This window comes from Hemitrygon akajei, chromosome 11 (genome assembly GCF_048418815.1).
Source record: "Hemitrygon akajei chromosome 11, sHemAka1.3, whole genome shotgun sequence".
Classification (NCBI taxonomy): domain Eukaryota; kingdom Metazoa; phylum Chordata; class Chondrichthyes; order Myliobatiformes; family Dasyatidae; genus Hemitrygon; species Hemitrygon akajei.
The window spans coordinates 36,767,278-36,782,907 of record NC_133134.1 but is presented as its reverse complement, the minus strand read 5'-3'; the positions used below and the strand labels follow the sequence as shown (position 1 = coordinate 36,782,907).

At 37.7% G+C, this 15,630-nt stretch overlaps 1 protein-coding gene across 2 annotated transcripts; it reads right to left on the bottom strand.

Moving 5' to 3' along the window:
* Positions 1-3,462: 3,462 nt before the first annotated feature.
* On the bottom strand, positions 3,463-14,258 carry smcr8a (Smith-Magenis syndrome chromosome region, candidate 8a). 2 transcript variants are annotated; one of them, XM_073060636.1, is made up of 2 exons: positions 11,818-14,258; positions 3,463-9,300 (listed from the first exon to the last, which is right to left on the bottom strand). In XM_073060636.1, exons 1-2 carry the CDS (start codon positions 14,163-14,165, stop codon positions 8,847-8,849), a joined length of 2,802 nt encoding a protein of 933 aa, XP_072916737.1. In that variant the 5' UTR covers positions 14,166-14,258; the 3' UTR covers positions 3,463-8,846. The 2 variants fall into 2 exon arrangements, with proteins under 2 accessions (XP_072916737.1, XP_072916739.1); XM_073060638.1 differs by lacking the exon at positions 3,463-9,300 and adding an exon at positions 9,321-9,914.
* Between the last annotated feature and the right edge of the window lie 1,372 nt (positions 14,259-15,630).

The following is a 15,630-nucleotide window of genomic DNA, read 5'->3' as shown; positions in this document are numbered from 1 at the left end:
TAAAGGGAACTAAATAATTGTTAAAACGAGGAAATCTGCAGATGCTGGAAATTCAAACAACAACACACACAAAATGCTGGTGGAACACAGCAGGCCAGGCAGCATCTATAGGGAGAAGCGCTGTCGACGTTACGGGCCGAGACCCTTCGTCAGGACACAGAAAGACAGAACTCATTATGCAGAATAAATATAAATACATAAGATAGTTTATATAGATAAATCGATTGCACGTGCAGTGACGTTAGGCTGTACATAAAGTGACTAACGGGAAATAATGAAGCAGTGGTTGAGTTAGTGGGTTGATCAGTCTTGCTCGCAGAAAGTAACTGTTTTTGAGTCTGGTGATCCCGGCATGAATGCTACGTAGCCTCCTCCCTAAAGGGAGTGGGACAAACAGTCTATGAGCAGGGTATGATCCTTTGTAATGGTATTGGTATTTTTCTGTATATATATATTTTTCTCTGTGTGTGTATATATATATATATATATATATATGGATGGCGGGTAGGCTGGTGCCAGTGATGCGTAAGGCAGCTTTCACCGCCCGCAGACGATACAGTTTCCGTCTCAAGCAATGATGCAGTTTATTAGAATACTCTCTGCTGCGCATCTGTAAAATGGCGTGAGTATGAATGTGCTAAGTCCAGCTCTCTTCGGTCTCCTCAGAAAGCAGAGGCGTCGGTGAGCTTAACTGATGGTGCCAGGATGTGTTCTGGGACCACGAGAGACGTGTGATGTGCCCTCCCACGAGTTTGAAACTGCTGTCCCGCCGATGTAAAGAGGGATGTGAGTGGTGCGAGTTCTCCTGAAGTTGTTAAGCATCTCCTTTGTCGTGCTGACATTAAGGAAAATGTTATTTGCCTGGCTTCAGGCCTCGAACTCTTCTACTTCCTCTGTGTAGGCCGTCTAACACTGTTGATGATGAATCCCACCACAGTCTTGTCATCGGCGAACTTGACGATATGATTACTTGGGTCTTTGGTCATGCTTCGTGTGAGGCTTTGTTGAGGTTGATGGGAAGCGAGGAGTTGGGCATTCTGACTGTCTTAGGTCTGTTGGTTAGGAAGACCAATACCCAGTTGCACAGTGGTGTATATTTAAACTAAGGAGTAGGTGGGACAATAGTACTAAACGCTGAGCTGAAATCCAGAAACAGCATTCTGATATAAGTTTCTTGGTGTGTCAGGGCCAGGTGCATGACAGATGCTATGGAATCTGTCACAGAGCGGTTCTGTCGCTAAGCATATCGGTAAGTGTCCAATATGGCAGGAATAATGTTTTTGATATGTGCCTTTATCAGCCGTTCAAAGCACTTAATGATTATTGGCTTTTCCTAAACCCTGCTTCTATTATCCTTAATTATTTGGATGGAGGTGCGGAGTTATTGGCGCTACTGTGTATATCTTGACATAATGCAATGGCCCATGTTGGTTAGGTTTTTTTTCCCTTTTTTGGGGATTTTTTTCTTTTTTACTCCTTTTTTCGTAATTACTATGAGTTTGGGAGGTTATATATGGATTATCATCTATATGAATGTATACTTAACCTATTAATTATGTACTTTCAAACTCTGTATTTCTGTATTCATGTTTCATTTATGTTTAAAATTAATAAAAAGATTTAAAAAGAAAAAAAGATTATTGGCGTTAGTGCCACTGGACGGCAGTAATTTAGTTTTTGTTTAAATAATTGTCATAAAACAGAAATTGCCGGGGAAAGCTCATCAATGCAAGTCACGTAGCATCTGTGAAAAAGTTAATGTTTCAGATCAAGGACCTTTCATAAGAATCAGTAAAGTGCGAAAACAAGCGTGGTTTGTTGGAAGGAGAGGTCTGCTAGAGATCTGCAGACTAGTTTTGGTGCCATCTGAGGGGGAAAAGCGATGTCTGACTGAATGCAAATTGAAGGTGAATGGGGATGATGGAAAGGAAAAAAACGATTCTTCCTTAATATCATGACGTCAACGAACGTCATTAAAAACGCTAAGAATCTCAACCGAGAAAAATAACATCGTGTGTTCTTTTTGCTGGACTGCCGCAAGCTCCCAGAGACTACATTCTCAATACTTCTTTCGATGCTTGTTCAGCTACGACAACATAACGTGACAAATTTCACAACCGTTAGTGATAATAAACCCGATTCTAAGTGGCCAGTCCTAACCTGGATTTTAATGAATTGATGAAAACGTACCTACAAACCTCTCCCTCTCAAAGGCGCTTTGATAAACTAATTAATGGGTATTCTTATTCAGAGAGAACCTATTTCACGAATCTTGTCATTGGGCACGTGAACAACCCATTGTATTTACCAGAGTACAATTAGGGCTTTGATACAGGACATTGCAACCCAGCGAATGGCATCGATATTAATTGGAAATATGAAACCGGTATTGACAGATCCCCTTCCGGGAAATGTGATCATTTACATGCGGTCTCTGAACGGCAAGTTAAATATTCAATTTGCTGTGACTCCCACAAAAATATTAAATCCCAATTCTCAGCTGTAAGTGGTTCATAACACACTAACAATTAAGTTGACAATTCTGGGCCACCCCATGTGACTCTGGCTTTTCTTTTCCCTTTCAACCCAATAATCCTCCAGTAATCATGCATTAGTGTCCTCTGGGCAAGTGCCTGATTTCAGAACCTTCTTCAGAATGTTATGCATTTCAACTAAATATCTCTAATTCAAATTAGAACCCAAGCTATCCAGTCCTTTGCCATAACTAAAGTTTTCCAGTCCTAGTAACATCCAAAATCCTCCCTATACTATTTATAACATCAAATATAGTGAATTGAACTATTTCCAGAACTGTGGCATAATTTGTGCTTTGGTATGGCTTTAATGCAATTATGCCAGTCTTAAGAGTAGCTTTGCCACGAAGGTACGAAGCCCAGCAGTGAAAGAACATAGGTTGGGCAGGGGGCCAGTAACCCCATCCCATAAAAACCCAGAGCTACAGAAACACGAACAGATCATCTCCCTACAGGAGGAAAGATCTAGAAGACGCAGGAAGTTGAGTGGTGAAAGCAGAAGTCACAGAACCAATCAACCAGAGGACTCTGCTGAGATGCTGTTGAACCTATGACTCAGGAGGGGTGAAGAATGGAATATTAATTGTACATCACCCTTGTTACATACCCCTCCACAGGCATCTTTAATTTAAAAGTAGGAATCATGGTTTAGTAATTTAATACTGCATTTTAAATAGTAAATGTGGAATATCTTTTATAAGTTGAAATATCAGTATACAAATGCAGGAAATTAATGTATGTCTGTAGAGTGATTCCTTTGAGTTAAGTCCTGTGAAACTAGTCCCTCTCTTTTAACTTATCAATGCTCCAGTAGCACATATAGCTAAGGTACATAAAAAGAATATGACAAGGACAGAAAAAATCTTCATTGTGTGGGTGTAGTGAACAAATAAATATCAATTCCAAATACTTAACACTTCAACACAAGTGAGTTGCAAAATATTTTAAGGTACACATTTGATTACAGTGGAAGGCACAACATTTTCTAAGACATGAATTAAATAGAATACTTTCAAACAACAGTTACACAAATAATTACAAGTTACAACAGCATATGGCATTTTATAAAACCTCTGGTCTTGTGCAAAATTAAAAGAAAAGCAAGAAAGTGCAATTTGAAACATACCTCAAAAAAAACTTTCCAGTAAAGGATCAGAATGTACACATTCTGGTCATATTTAGTTTGACAAACGTTACATGAAAAAATATAAGCTTGTTAAGTTAAATCTTGTCAACAGGGGCTAAAACACTGCTAATATTAGAGGGCCTAGCATAATTAATCTTGATTTTACAAAAAAATTGTTCTTGTTATAGGGATTATTTTAGCTACCAATGTAATTATGTCTTCCCCAATCTAAAAATGCTGCATAAACCTTCTACTTTGAAATATCTTTTTCTTCAAATTGAATGACCATTATAAGGGAATATAGTACACAAAATGTGCACTTGTATTAACATATTAACAGTGTTTAAGTACTGGCAGTCAGAAACTAGCTGTTCCTTTTTGCTCAATCAAGATACTCAGAAATTATTTGCAGCATTAGATTGAACCTTTCCCCCTCAGGCATGAGTTTTGATTTCAGTATCAAATGAGATGGCAGGATAATGTCATAACAAATGGAAATAAGAAAATGATGAGCAGCAGCTGAAACTCAAAACTATTTGGTTGGACAAAGAGGTGTGCCTCAAGCAGTTAACAACAAATGGCACAGAACTGACAAACAAATGGTAGTTGTTAAATGTGCAACTGAAAAAACCTCGATCAAAATACAGCGATAACCACAATGTAATTCATTCAAAATCCTAACAAATCTTTACATTTCATGTCCAATGGCAGCATATCATTGCTATGTACCTGAAATATTAACTGTCTCCCCACCTGGTCTGCAAATTCCACACCATATGTACTTCATTTCTAGATTTGTTTGCACCATTAGTTTCTTTATAAATAAGAGAGAATTGGGATGTGGCATGTGCTGAAGAGAGTAGAATATGTAAACTAAGTTTTACAAATAATTAAAGTTATTAAGAAAATTATTAAGTGCCTTTTTAGTTAAAATTTCAAAAAATTTTAAATAATCACCTTGTTAAATTTCATCCTTGGAAAAGATAACCATATTGGCAGGTTATTCTCCACAAATACATTTACTTCATATAGTTATGGGCTCTCTATGCCTACTCAAAGTGGTTCCATTTACATATACTGGATACTTTGAGGTAAAATTCAAAGTACACTCTCACAATATTTATCATGCTCCTGCATGCAGCAATTTATGGATATGACATGCAGACATATCCCCAAGCAGATAGATGGGAAATTCCTTGTTCTCGAGCCAAAAATGCCTTTCAAAACAGACTGACATTGGGCAAGATATCAAGTCAAAGAATCAAGAGCCAATCTAGTACCACCTGACATACATGTATTACACTGACACATATCATATGGTACAATCTGGTAAATTTGCACAGTTGTACACTCAGTTTCTACCATTCCTGCTTTCAACAGTATTGTTCTCCTCTTTCAAATTTAGTGGGGCATAAAGGATATTATTGTAAGCTAAGGACCATTAGGATAATTGGTTTAATAAGGACAACTAAAAATTTCTATTTTTCTAGAACTCTTCATCCAAGATTGGAACAATACACCCCAGATCAGTTGCTTGTTTAAACGCAAATGTTCCAATCCTTCAAATTCGTACATGGTGCTATATTCCATTGGTGAGACTAACAAACAGCAAGCCTTCCCTGCTCAGGCCTAGCTAGTTCTTGATGCAAAAGTCTGTAGACAACATGAAGAGAACAAAAGACAGAGAAATTGTCTCTAACTCTTCCTGATCTTTGTGCTTACGGAAATGGGCATTTCTAGAAAATGAGCACCAACAGGTAAAAACTACATTTAAATAAATAAACTCAGCATTTGTTTTTATCTACTTCCTTAATTACTAAATGCAAACATGCACATATTGCACAGTAGCTTTCAGGAAAGAGGGGAATAAATGAAAATCAGTGCCAACAACAATTCACAGTACATATGAGTAAAACAATTTTTCTGAAAAATGCTATATCTTCCAGCAGGAATTAATCTTTAAATGAACAATTATTACAAATTACTATTGGCATACTGTTAATAAGTAGTTTTTTAACCTTATGAATAAGTTCACATCAGCATCATTATGCTACATTAGTTCAATGTACATTCAATGTGCACTTTGCATTGATCCCACCACCTGGCTAATGATCTGATCAACTCAGTAAGAATAATGCAAAGTCCTTACAAGGTTTTGTCTTGACTAATGGATTGATTGGACAGCTTATTATAAATCTGTGTTTCAAATCATTTATCCATTTTCAAAAATGCAGATTAGCTGAATTTAATAAATTGCAAACGGAGGATGAAAGGAGCCAAATTATATTTTGAATGGTACTGTACGTGTTGAATGGCCAAAATGACATACTCAGATGTATCAGTTTATCAATTCCAATTGATCTTAAAAATTTTCCAGCTAATGCAATAAATTGTATATAAAAATAATTGAAATCAGCAGTAATTGAATTGTTTGTTATGGCAGTCTTCAAAACAATGCAAATTTCCACAAGGCAAGACATTTATTGATAACATGCCACAGAAAGTGGATAAAGAATATTTAATTACATTTTTTAAAATATTCAAATCAGAATGTTTGTGTGATATAGCTACATTCAGCATTCCCCAGGCAGCAGCCATCCTGTTTTTGACTACTACCCAAAAAAATTTGAAAGTTTTGCACACCAGGTATCCTGGACTAGGTTTGGTGGTCACTGAACAGGTCAGCAGCCACGATACCACAGATCAAGGTAGCAGCTTCAGAATCTCAAGAGGAAATCACAAGTAGTTGCTGTATTCTTGCTCTCAAACTGCTTGCCTAAAAACCACTGGTAACAAAACAAATTCAATTAAAGTACACTCTACTGGACTACATCTCATTACATTAAAAAGGGAAAATAGAGATTGGATTTGGCTTAAATTATAGCAACTCATGGGGCGATGTGTATTAATAGTCCCATAGTTAGGAAGATCATGGAATACAATGGCCACTGACTAAACCTTATACAAGATTCCCCAAAGAATTTCTGGTCACTATTCTGGAAGCCAAATCTAGCATGCTGTCTGAGTTTTTCCCCCACGTTTCAGTATCAGTAGCTGAGACTTTTGAATACTTGAGTGAACTGTCAACCAGGACTGGAAATAGGATTTAATCTTTATGTTTTGTAAAAAAAAATTGTAAATAAATCAATACAAAAACAAATAAGGTAGTGTGGAAACAAATGGTGTCACTAAATATCCATCTGATTGGGATTCGTCAAATTTGAATATCCAAATATTATGCAAAAAAAAACAACTGACTGCAATACCTAGTGCTGCAGAGATTATTAACAGACAGCAGTAAGAGAAATTCATGCTGTCCAAAATGCACCTGATACATCTGTGAGCACAATTAAAGTTGACACAGTAACCAGGGTTCAATTGATGCCTAATGTTATATTTCCATAGTCAACTGAAAGGCTTAATAATTACTGTGGGCTCAGCTGTCATGCAGATTGTGGATAAAGTTTTTCAATAAGCTGCTGTTTTCCACCAATGACAACCAAGTTAAACTGCTGCATTTTGTAGGGATATACTTTAGGACAGTTTGCACCATTTCTAAATTTTGAGACCTTCTTTTCACCCTCATTCTCACTGTGCATTACTACACAAAATGTTTTCTAAATCTGAGCACTAAACACAAAGGAACTTGAAACTGCTTGACTGACAAGTCTCACAATTTAAAATAATAAATTAAAAGTTTACAAAATCCAAACTACCAAATTTTCTTGAACATTAGATATGTATAAACAGGAATGATAACATAGTCTTGCTTCAACTTGTGGTGCACCTCAATCAGCTAAGTATTAATAATTAAATTTGGCTCATTAGTAATACATAGCACTAAGATGAGCAAGATGAAGAAGCAGATTTATAGTTTCTTCCTTCCTTCGAGGGTCTTATTCACCAAGAACCAAGGAAACCAAAGGGAGTTCAGAAAGCTCAATTATACAGTTTGAAGATTTGGAACCTCAGCTAGAATGATGTGTTTTAATTTATCTCAATTCTTAAAAAACATTTTTTAAAACTCCCATTGTCTACTACTGGCACTGACAAAATGAAGATCATATATATCTCAATGTAGACCACAAATTCCCTCTGCCACATAAAATTAACTGAACAATCTGTGACATTTTTTTCCCTTTTAAAATTCAAATTTCTGCAAGACGTGAAGTTTCACTTCCATAGAACATAGTGAAAATGCTGAAGGGGAATCCAAGGGTGTCACAAACCCCAATTCAAATAATTAAGCAGACATAGATATACACAGGTGCGTTTAATTCTGGCTTTTCTCGTTTCCTTTTCATTTCCAACCACAACCATAATTATTTTTGAAAATTTGGCATTACTAACAATGCAAAACCAGTTTGAGACTTGGATGCATACCAACAGCATTCCAGTAACAACTGACTACGATTAGAAATGAGAGTTTTTTTGGTGGAAGTTAATAATGTCATGTATCATGAAAAAGCAACATTGCCAAAACACTACAATGTATTCAACCTTATCCTTCAAAGGTCACAGAACATTTAAAAATGGAGTTTGTTTTCTGGACAAGTTCCACAAATTAGTATTCACATGATTAAAAACTGCAGAAAATCTGGTTATAACTGTACGGTTACAACACAAACTAGTCAAAATTGATAGACATGCCAGATAATGGTTTAGCAACATGGAGTTGCAACATAATTAGATCACTTTTTAAACTAGCTTTGTGGTATTGTTTCTGAGATTCTTATTTAACTTCGACTTTTTTTTGGATTCCACCAGCACCTGTCCACTTCAAACATCCATATACAGAAATCTCGACAACAGAATATTGAAGAAAGCATAAAAAAAAAATAAAAGCCTTGCTTCAACTGCATTTAGGTATATCATCAGATATACTTTGCTTTGTCATCAGATCATTCCTCCGCTTTCCCATACTTAAAACGTCATTTTATACTGTGCTGAAGATAATTCAGTATGCTAGAATCTGTAAAATCTTGATTCACTCTCAAATCACTTGTCAAAACTACCTGCAGGTTAAATATACTCAAATTTCTTTTACTTGCTACAGCCATGGTGCTGCTTTTGCACAACACAAGTGAGAGAACATGAAAAAAAAGTCACCTAGGGAAGGAAGTCATGCTTTTCTGCAATCAAGGTACATGGTAAAATTCAGTTTTGAAATGGAAAATGTTGCAGAATTAGATTTTAAACACAACACTGGGGATGTAGTTAAATCGCAGAGCTAGATTCAAGCCCTTTGGAGGTTCATGCAAGTAATGCATTTTTATCAGTTCTGAAAAGTATTGCACAATTTTACTATCATCATTCATCAGCCCCAGATGATGCTTCAAAAAGTTTACTCTGCGATGCGTGACCGATTCTTCACTTTCTCTTTCATCGATGGGAAGATGCAAGTGATGGCAAAAGGTATAGAGGAAAGCCTGGGAACAAAGCTGGGTAAACATACTATGAACGTGCATGTAATATGTGCTGCCCCGCTTTATCTGAGTCCTATGGTCTGCCAATCTGGTAATCAGTTGTCCTTTATATTGCGGGCAACGGAGAGTTTTGTTGTCACAGTCTAGAATGCTGACGTAGCGACTGTATCGATTCAACGAATGCAGCATACTGGTACCCAGAGGTGATGCTATTCTAGAAATGGAAAAGAAATAAAACATTTACAAATTTCATGTCAATGGCACTGTTTGCAGTCAATGGGAACATACAGAATATTCAATAATAATCCCCATTCTGGCTATTCAAATTGAGCCCACATCAGCTTCCAAGTTTTTGGTAGTATAAGTTACATGATGTAGATTTCAAATAGCCAGTCCATTTCATTTTAAAACCTTTAAATAACCACATAGTCCAAAACACTGATAACCCTTGATACCAGAATCTGTTTAACAGAAGTTTCCACAGTACAGCATCAGAAGCTCAAATTAAAAATCAATGAGCAATAACCACAAGAATAACCATAAATTGCAGATTAAAGAATTGGGTGCCAAGGTAGCATAGTGGTTAACTCAACACTAATACAGCTGGGGCTGTTCTTGAGTTCAATTCCGGTGCCATTCTCTAAGGAGGCTCTATACGTCCTCCCCATTAAATGCACGAGTTTTCTCCATGTGCTCTGGTTTTCTCCCGCGGTCCAAAGATGTACTGGGTAGATTAATCAGTCGTTGTAAATTGTCTTGTGATTAGGTTAGGGTTATTTGGGTTGTTGGGGTTGCCAGGTTGCTGTGGCGCAGAGGGCCAATTCCACACTAAATAAAATAAAAACGTTTCAAAAAGTCATCTCAGAAGTAGCCCAAGAATCTTTTCTCAGAAATATTGGCAACATCACAAACAATATTCCTCATTTCATTATGCAATACTATAGCACTGAATTCACAACATAACTACTCGCATAGATCTTTATGATAAGTGTTAGTAACAGAAAACTTTTCTGTGTTGTCTAACGTGTACTATTCTGGAACTTCAGGCAATACATTATCTCAGTTTCAGCCTGGTGACTGGGGAGAGTACTCAGAACTATTACACGAGTAGCTGTTGTGCAATATTAGACCATATGATCATAAGATATAGGAGCAGAATTAGGCCATTTGATCCATCAAGTCTGCTTCACCATTTCATCATAGCTGATCCATTTTTTCTCTCAGCCCCAATCTCATGCTTTCCCTCCCCCCATATGATTGAACAACAAGTACCAGACTGCAAAAATATATGGTAGAAAAGTTGCTGGTGGTACAAGATCATCCACTGGATTTGGCTTTGTTCCTTTTATTATTGTTCACTAAAATTGCAAGTATAATGAAATTACATTCTTGGCTCTAAGTTGCTATTCTTCCCCTTGCTTTGAGAAACTATTAATATGTATGCAAAAGGATGGTGAATCCCAACAATTATGAATAGTCATTTTCATTGTAGTGACAAGTATAAAAAAAAAAGCTGTGTAAAAAGTTATTAACAATTCATTTTAGCTCTTGGCAAAAAGGACTACACGTCCACAAGATAATTCCAGTAAGGAAATGAAACACTACAATGCATGCATCACAAGACCTTATTTCAGTATAAATATGACTGCTTAGATGGCAGGCACACAGGGATAAAAATGGGAACTACATGCTTTTGGTCTGTGGCCTTGAGTTTCATCATGCAGAATACAACAGATTTGCTGCATTCTGATTGTAAAAGATCAGAAATTCACTTTGTATCTAATTTCCCCTAACAATGGCTTTTTAAAATTATTTAGAAATACAGTGAACAGGCCCTTCTGGCACACAGAGCCACACTGCCCAGTAACCTACCTGATTAACATTAGCCTAATCACTGACCAATTCACCTATCCAGCAGGTCTTTGGACAATGGAAAGAAACCAAAGGGGTTGCAGTGAGAACATAAGCTTCTTACAGATGGCACCAGAATTGAACTTTGAACCCCAGAACACACCGAGTTGTAACACTGTTGTACTAACAACTACACTACTTTGGCACCCTACTTTAAGCCACTCTGACATACAACAAACCCAGATTTATTTATTAAAAAGTGTGAATTGTCGTCAGAAGAAAGGCACAAACAGGACTAACAACTGAATAATGGACACTTTAAGTTTTGGGTGGTTAACTATAATTGCACATGAAATGGATCTTTTATCAACTAAAAATTCAAAAATCTGTTGCAAATTAAACTGAAATTTAATCTGTCCTACTAGTGACACAGATCAGTCTTTGTTGTGAAATAGAGTACATTAGTTGAATTTTCTGACAAAGGAACCATTAACTTGAAAGAAAGTATGAGATGCTTTAAGTGACATGTAGGCATTCCCAATGCAATGCTCACTGGGAAATTTCAACTGGTCTGCTTAAAAATCCAAGTTTTAACTTTTGAAAGCACTCCTGATATCTGATAAAGGAAGCATATTTGTAAAATCTCACACTTGCTGAAAGTAATCAAAATAACAGATTATCAGGAAGAGTTGAGAATCTTCTCTCCAGCTCTGGGATGCAGTCAGTGGCATGATTGGTACACATCTTTTTTGAATTTAATCTATTATTAATTCTCCAATTCTGAAATGAATCTATTATAAGCCACTCTTTTGCTTGGATCATCAGCTCTGAATTCATTACAAAGTAAACTGGTCCTTACATATAACTATGTTGTATTTACCTTTGAAGTCCGATGAGTTTCCAAGTCTGCAAATCGTCGACATGCAAAGGAAAAGTTACCCATTGCTTTACAGACTCTGCATCCCTATTATAATTAGGGACAAATATCGACAAAGCATCAACAATCTTCTTGACTTTTCCTTCTTGTTCACCAACTACTACAAGGGTCCGCCCAGACAGCAATGAAAATATTGCCTGCTGTGCAAAAGAATAGTGCCGTATAAACCACAGAGAATTTTTCCCTGAATGCTTCTTGCGTTTACCAAAGGATCTTTTTGATGGACTGGTTGCGAGGGCTGGAGAAGGAGTCCTATCAGAACATAAAGATGCACTAATGTAACTCGTGTTGTCCAAATACTCATCCATGGAAATTTGAGCTGTTTCTTCATTACTGGGTAGATCACTGCATTCTTTTTCACAGACGGTTTCATACAATCCATGTCCATCATTTTTCTGGAGGTAATCACTGTGGAATATTTGACCTATAGTTTTACTGCGTTGTGGTGGAACATTGACAACTTCATCACCGTACTCTTCAGTTAAAAATGTAGGTACTGACTTAGTAAAATGTGGACTCTCTTTCCCAATACAACAAGAATGGTCAACTGGCTCAGATAAAACAGACAAGGTAATGGTTCTATTTTCAAAATTTGTATTGCTAAATCCATTAGTATGATTTAGATTTGCATCCAATTGCACTAGACCTTGTTCAGTGTTGTTCAGTCCTATATCTTCTTCATCCAAAGGTGATTCTTCTTCATGTATTGCACTTGGATACATAGGCTTAAGGTCTTCAGGAATCAGAGTTTCAGTAGTACTTAGAACTTCAATGCTGTCCTCACTGTTTGTCCGCTTGGTACCCACAAATTTCCTCCTCACAACCTCCAGGTGCGGGCTCTGCAAGTCTATTTGGCTGTCAGATTTGAGTAACAACACTGGGGCCGGGCAGGATTTTTCTGTACCCAGGATTTCAATGCTTTCGCCACTGCTGATACTTCCTTTCCCTTTCAATTCAAGATGGTCTGAAGTTGCTAGGAGGTTTTTGCATGGAATGGAATCAGCCACAGTCCCATGATAATTCTCAACACTGGTTTGCTGATCCAGTTTGATTGGTACAGACTCCACACACGATTTGTATGACTCACAGTTGCTGGACTGAGTTGATAAACAAGGGTGTTCAAAAACTTTAGCCCTGATAATATTAAAACTAGGAAGTGGTTTTTCACAGTGCTGTCCTTCACCAGTGAAGAGTAGTGGGTCTTCAAAGAGAAAAAAAGTTGTTTGTTGCTGCTGAAGAAGCACTTTTTCAATCTGACTGGTCAAGAGGTAGCACACATCCCCCCTGAAGAATTTCTCTACTTGCCTAAGTTGTTCTAATGTTTGATTAAAAAAGTAACTGTCACAAAGCTCCTCTAAGGTTTTCAGTTTCTTTTCAAAGCATTTTGCTGACTTAGCTTTTGTGAATTTGGGTATGTAGGAGCTTGTATCAGAAAAATTATTTTTTTCATATAATTCATCCTTATTTGGCAACTGCTCTAACCCAGAGTCTGAGTGTTCTGTACCATTATCTTGTTCATAAGAAAAGTAGTCCATGTCTCTTGTTTTTTTGTACGAATAATTTCTAATCTGCATCAAAAGATCTTGATGTTCAATTATACACTTTTCCACATTAGCCAGTTCATTGGCCTTTTCTATTGCTATCGAGGAGTAATATCCTTTATCGTTGGACTTTTTCTGGATTTCCGTTTCATTGTGCAACACATTCCTAGTATATTCCAGGTCCTGAAGTTTCTTTTCCAGTTCATTAGCAAACGCTTTTCTGTTACCAGCTTTCAAACACTCGGAGGCTTTGGAAAAGTCCGCCGAAAGTTCTTGGAACTGCTGCATAATCTTGTTTTCATCCGTGGAGATGTAAGCCACGCAGAAAGGCCTGACGAATCCCCTTGCTTCCAAGTCATAGAGAGTCAAATGATGAACGTAAGCAAAAGCCCCCTCCTTAGAGTCCCCCAGCACCACCTTGGAGTCCTCGACGAAGTTGAGTTTCGGATAACTCGTCCCAGGAGGGTGCCCCACAAACGAGGCTTGATAATCCACAGACATAATCCTGAGAGAGAAATAGTTGAGATCAAAGTTACCGCGGGCATTGTCCGGGATCGTTAACAAAGGCTGAGGGCCTACCTGCTCGGAAAACTCGGAAATGAGAATGAAATCCTTCTCGAATTTAGCCGTGGCCGTCTTGGACCAGGGGTTTTCAGGTTGAAATTGAAAAGGGGGTGCCGGCTCTATGTTGTACTGCTCCCCGTAGTCATCTTCGCGGGTGAGAGCTACGACATCGGGGGCAGCGATCATATTTCCACCTCCTCAGACTTAGAATTGAAAGCATAAAAGGAAAGCGAGCTCCTTAGCAACGCCAGCACATCCTCACAAACCACCATTTTGTTTCCATATGACCCAGGTCCCCACCGGAAGTAATCGTCATACGCTTCACACAAGTATTCCTTTCTAAATATTATTACACTCCCTTTACAATTCTTTAAAATTGTGATAAATACAATAATTAATGTTTTACAAGTTGCACCGTGTGGGAAACCTGTTTATATTTGGGAAACCGCAATGCCCGGAACGCTGTACACCTCATAGTAGCCCGCAGTTTTAAATAGTAGACAATTGAATTTATTATTCCCTGTTTTATTTCTAAAGTCAAAAGTCCGTGGAGTGTAGTGCAAAGGTAGCGAGCTAAATACATCAATAGATGTTTTCGGGTTTGAATGCATAAGTTACTGTGATTTCAATAATTATGCAGAGTGCTGGTTTATTATTTCTCCATCTAGCAGTATCACCGCGGCACTTCAAAGCAGCGAGATAGAGGAAATCGTAACGGGAAATAGTCAATGGAAACTTTTATTTATCTGCAAAATTTAAAATCTACTACAATGATGCTAAATAACCCCTTTCCTTTACTAAAATGATCACTTATAATTTCCATCACAACGTGAAAGGCGGCCGTTCAGCAATTAAGTTATCAAAACTCCCATTAGCCCTATTCCCCGCTTGCTTCTCTTCAAACTATTCCCTCACAGAACCCCATCAATTCTACACCCACTCTTAATTTTCCTATTACCCACCTGCCATATGACCCGTGGAGGAGGGTTGGGACGCTTATAAAATCCAAGAGAAGGTAATTTAAAAAGCAATAAGGAGAGAAAAGATGAAATATGAAGGTAAACCAACTGATCATACAAAAGAGGATACCGAAGGTTTTCTTTTTCCAATATATAAAGATCAAAAAAGAGGATCAGACTCCTGGAAAATGACACTGGAGAGGTAGTAATAGGATACAAAAAAAAAGTGGACAAAATCAATGTCTTTTGTGTCAGTCTTCACCGTAGAAGACAACAGCAATGTGCCAGAAATTCGAGAGTATTAGGTGACAGAAGTGAGTGTAATTGCCATTACTAAGGAGAAGGTGCTTGAGAAGCTACATGGTCTGAAGGCAGATAAATCACCTGGGCTAGATGGACTACAACCCACGGTTCTGAACAAGGTAGCTGAATGTGGAGGCATTAGTAATTATCTTTCAAGAATCACTAGATTCTGGAAAATTGTGAATGTCACTCCATTCTTTAGGGAAGGGAAGTAAAAGCCAGGTAATTTTAGGTCAGTTAGCCTGACTTCAGTACTTGGGAAGATATAGGAGTGTGGTGAACTACATATACCTGTCTGGACACGCCCCCCTGCTGACTGCTCCTGTGGCTCCTCCCACAACCCCTGTATAAAGGCGATTGGAGGCACTGCTCCTCCCTCAGTCTCCATG